We start from the raw sequence: 3,014 nt of genomic DNA, 5'->3' as shown, positions 1-3,014 counted from the left end.
GCGACTGCCGTGGCGCGACTGGGTCGACTGCCGCTAAGACGCTAGCCTGTTGAATCGGCCATCGCGAGTCGTCTTGTGTTTCTTGAGCAGTAGCGACCAAAAGGGACTAGATAAAGATACTTTGACTGAGCGTACGATGACGATATGTACAATTTGGAACGAGCTCGATGCATTTAAAAGAGCACGAGCGACGAGCGGACACCTAGCTTTGTCTGGGCTGGGCCGCGCGCAGACTTGAACCAGCACGTTCCGCCATTGACATTGCTCCACACATAGGCTTGGCAGCTCCAGTTGTTTCGACACAGGCTGCAACAATCCTAGTTCAAAGTCGTTCCAGCGCGTCGACACAAAATGTGTCTACCTCGGCCGCCACCGCCGCCGCCGACCCGATATCAAACCCGATCCAATCGACATTGTCTTGCAGCACCGAGCACTTGCGGACGCGTGCGGACGTCACCGCCGCATTGGCCGTCGTTGCCATGCGCGCGTTCTTGAGGTAGCACGTACGATCCGCCCAACTGAATGCGTTGCAGTTGGCCATGGCCGTGCACGGCGCGCAACAGTCGGACGGTGCGTCCGCGTTGACAGAGCCGACGTCGTACCCGACATAGTCGACACCGACATCGAGCGTTAGTAGTTGGCACACGGCCAGCGACGGCGGTGTCAATGCTACGGCGGTTGCCCCATTGGTTGCGATGGGCGACCGACGGCCCGACTTGAGCCAGCACATCCCACCGGTGGGTGTAGTACTTGTCCACACGACGGCCGCACACGTGTCCATCGCGCCGCACTTGCCGACGCAGTCGATGGCGGCGCTCGCTCGCACCGATGCGACGTCTTGGTTCACAAAGTCGGTGCGGTCATAAAACGCACTTGGCGCCGCGAGACGCACCCACTGCGTCGTCGTGCCCGTGTTGCACGGTGAGAGCGTCACACCCGCGCCGGGGCAGTCCAAGCAGAGACCCAACATGTTCCGATGGACGATGCGATACGTTCGAAAGTCAATGCGCCATGCTTGGCTGCTATGCCCCGCGTCGCACGCTAGCGTTTGCACCACGTAGCGTCCGTCCGACGCGCGCTGGGCGGCGAGGCACTGGCCGTTGCTCCCGACGGCGAGCGCCCCCGTGTCGACGGTGTAGGTCCATCTCGTGTTGGCCACGAAGGCGAAGGGTGAGGCGTAGATGTTGGCATAGTACTCGGTGAGGGCCGCGCCGGCAGCCGTAAAGATTGCATAGTCCGAGAACACTGTCGATCGCCGTAATGGGGACGTCGGCGACGGCGTCAGCAACGGTGTTGCCGTCGGCTGGCGTCGGGTGGTTGGTCGCGGCGGCACCGTCGGGGCAACCGTTGGCGGCGGTGACGTTGGGCGAGGCGTTGCCAAAGGCTTTGGTGTCGGTGTTGCCGTCGGCTGGCGTCGGGTGGTTGGTCGTGGCGGCACCGTCGGGGCAACCGTTGGCGGTGGTGACGACGGTCGTGGCGGCGAAACAGACGTGGGTGGCACACTTGTCGGGACGACGCCAGGTGTCGCGGAAGGGCCCGACCATACCTGGCTTGGCTTTGGCGGCTGGATGCTGGGTCTCTGGATGGCCGGGATGGTTGGTGGAGCGGGCGGTGATTCCGTCGTCGCTGCATTCCATGGCGCGAGCGACTCGGTCGGTACGCACTCGGAAAACCATTGGTTCCACGCGTAGCAGCTCCAGCCGTCGTCGCAGCTCTGGTCTCCGTCAAACTCGCCGCCGCCACACTGCTTCCATGCGCGCAGATCGTGGAGGACCAAGTCGATCGGAGGCAGCTTGGGGCGGCAGCGGGCAACAGCCGGAGCGTCTGTGACACATTCAAATGCGGCGTCGCAACATGTTGAAGTGGCGTCGCATGTCCCGTAGTTCCATCCACAGCCAACAGAGGCGCTTGGCAGTATATGTAGCATCATACTACTAGAGAGACTTGGCACGCGCAAGTCGAGCTTCTCGCGACCCGCTAGCCGTCACAGATCTTGCGGTGGCCAGGGGTCGATCCGTTGTGCGTTGAACCGCTCCGTCATTTACCAGAACTATCTCAACTTCAACGTCATGTATTATTAGTGGCTCATTCCTACCCCGGTGGTCCTCTGACACGACCAAGATTCCCGTGCGTTTATACAACACGATGTGTCGTGTAAGCGTGGTAGCGTGCGGTGCCTATGACCACTGGTCTGGTCCGACCCAAAGAGACAGCAGCGTACAGCATGGTAGATTGCTTGGCCTTAACGACGCTGCACAAATGCAGCCGACGCAACCGTGCCAGTGTGTTCGCGATTGAGGTAGAGCTGGGAAACCCAATTTGGGGGATGCATTTTTTCTAGAAATTAATTCTAGATACAAAGACGCAATGCGACGTGCGCAATACAATAAAGGATGTGGAACGAGTGGGTGTCACGGCGGTGAACTGCAATGTGGTTTTAGCCAATCAAATCCCGTCCAGATGGAGATTTCGACAAATGCACCAATCACAGCGCAGCCAGTGATTGGGGAAACACAAAGTGTTGAAGGCAAGGTATCTTGCGTACGGTGTAGGACGCAGCATCACAGAAGAAATCTCTCGAGTCCCTCCCATCATTCCGCCTTCTGCTACGCGCCCATGACTTCGACGACGACGACGCTGCTCCACCCGTCTGCGCTCCTGCCGACGCCCGCCAAAAAGAAGAAGATCCCGCTCGTCGGCAAGCTCGCGGTCGGTGGCTTTGCCGGCGTCATTGGTGTCTCGGCCACGTTTCCCATCGATATCGTCAAGACCAATCTGCAGAGCTCGACGAGCTTCACGGGACCGGTGCACTGCTTCAAGACGCTCTTGGCGCGCGACGGTGTCCGTGGTCTCTTCCGCGGCCTCCCGCCGACGCTCGTCGGTGTCATCCCCGAGAAGGCCATCAAGCTCGCGGTCAACGACTACCTGCGCGAAGTGCTTGACCCGGCCGACACGGGCGTGCTGCCGCTGCACAAGCAGGTGCTCGCGGGTGCCGGCGCCGGTCTCTGCCAGGT

At 60.5% G+C, this 3,014-nt stretch overlaps 1 protein-coding gene across 1 annotated transcript; it reads left to right on the top strand.

The window, feature by feature from the left end:
* Nucleotides 1-2,616: 2,616 nt before the first annotated feature.
* Nucleotides 2,617-3,012, top strand: SPRG_17916 (hypothetical protein; the record flags this gene model as incomplete). Its single annotated transcript, XM_012357331.1, has 1 exon — nt 2,617-3,012. A coding segment is annotated over one exon (396 nt), but the record flags the coding sequence as incomplete, so codon positions are not given.
* Nucleotides 3,013-3,014: the final 2 nt, after the last annotated feature.

The sequence above is a fragment of the Saprolegnia parasitica genome, assembly GCF_000151545.1.
Source record: "Saprolegnia parasitica CBS 223.65 unplaced genomic scaffold supercont2.856, whole genome shotgun sequence".
NCBI lineage: Eukaryota > Oomycota > Saprolegniomycetes > Saprolegniales > Saprolegniaceae > Saprolegnia > Saprolegnia parasitica.
This window is presented reverse-complemented; position numbering and strand designations above follow the sequence as displayed.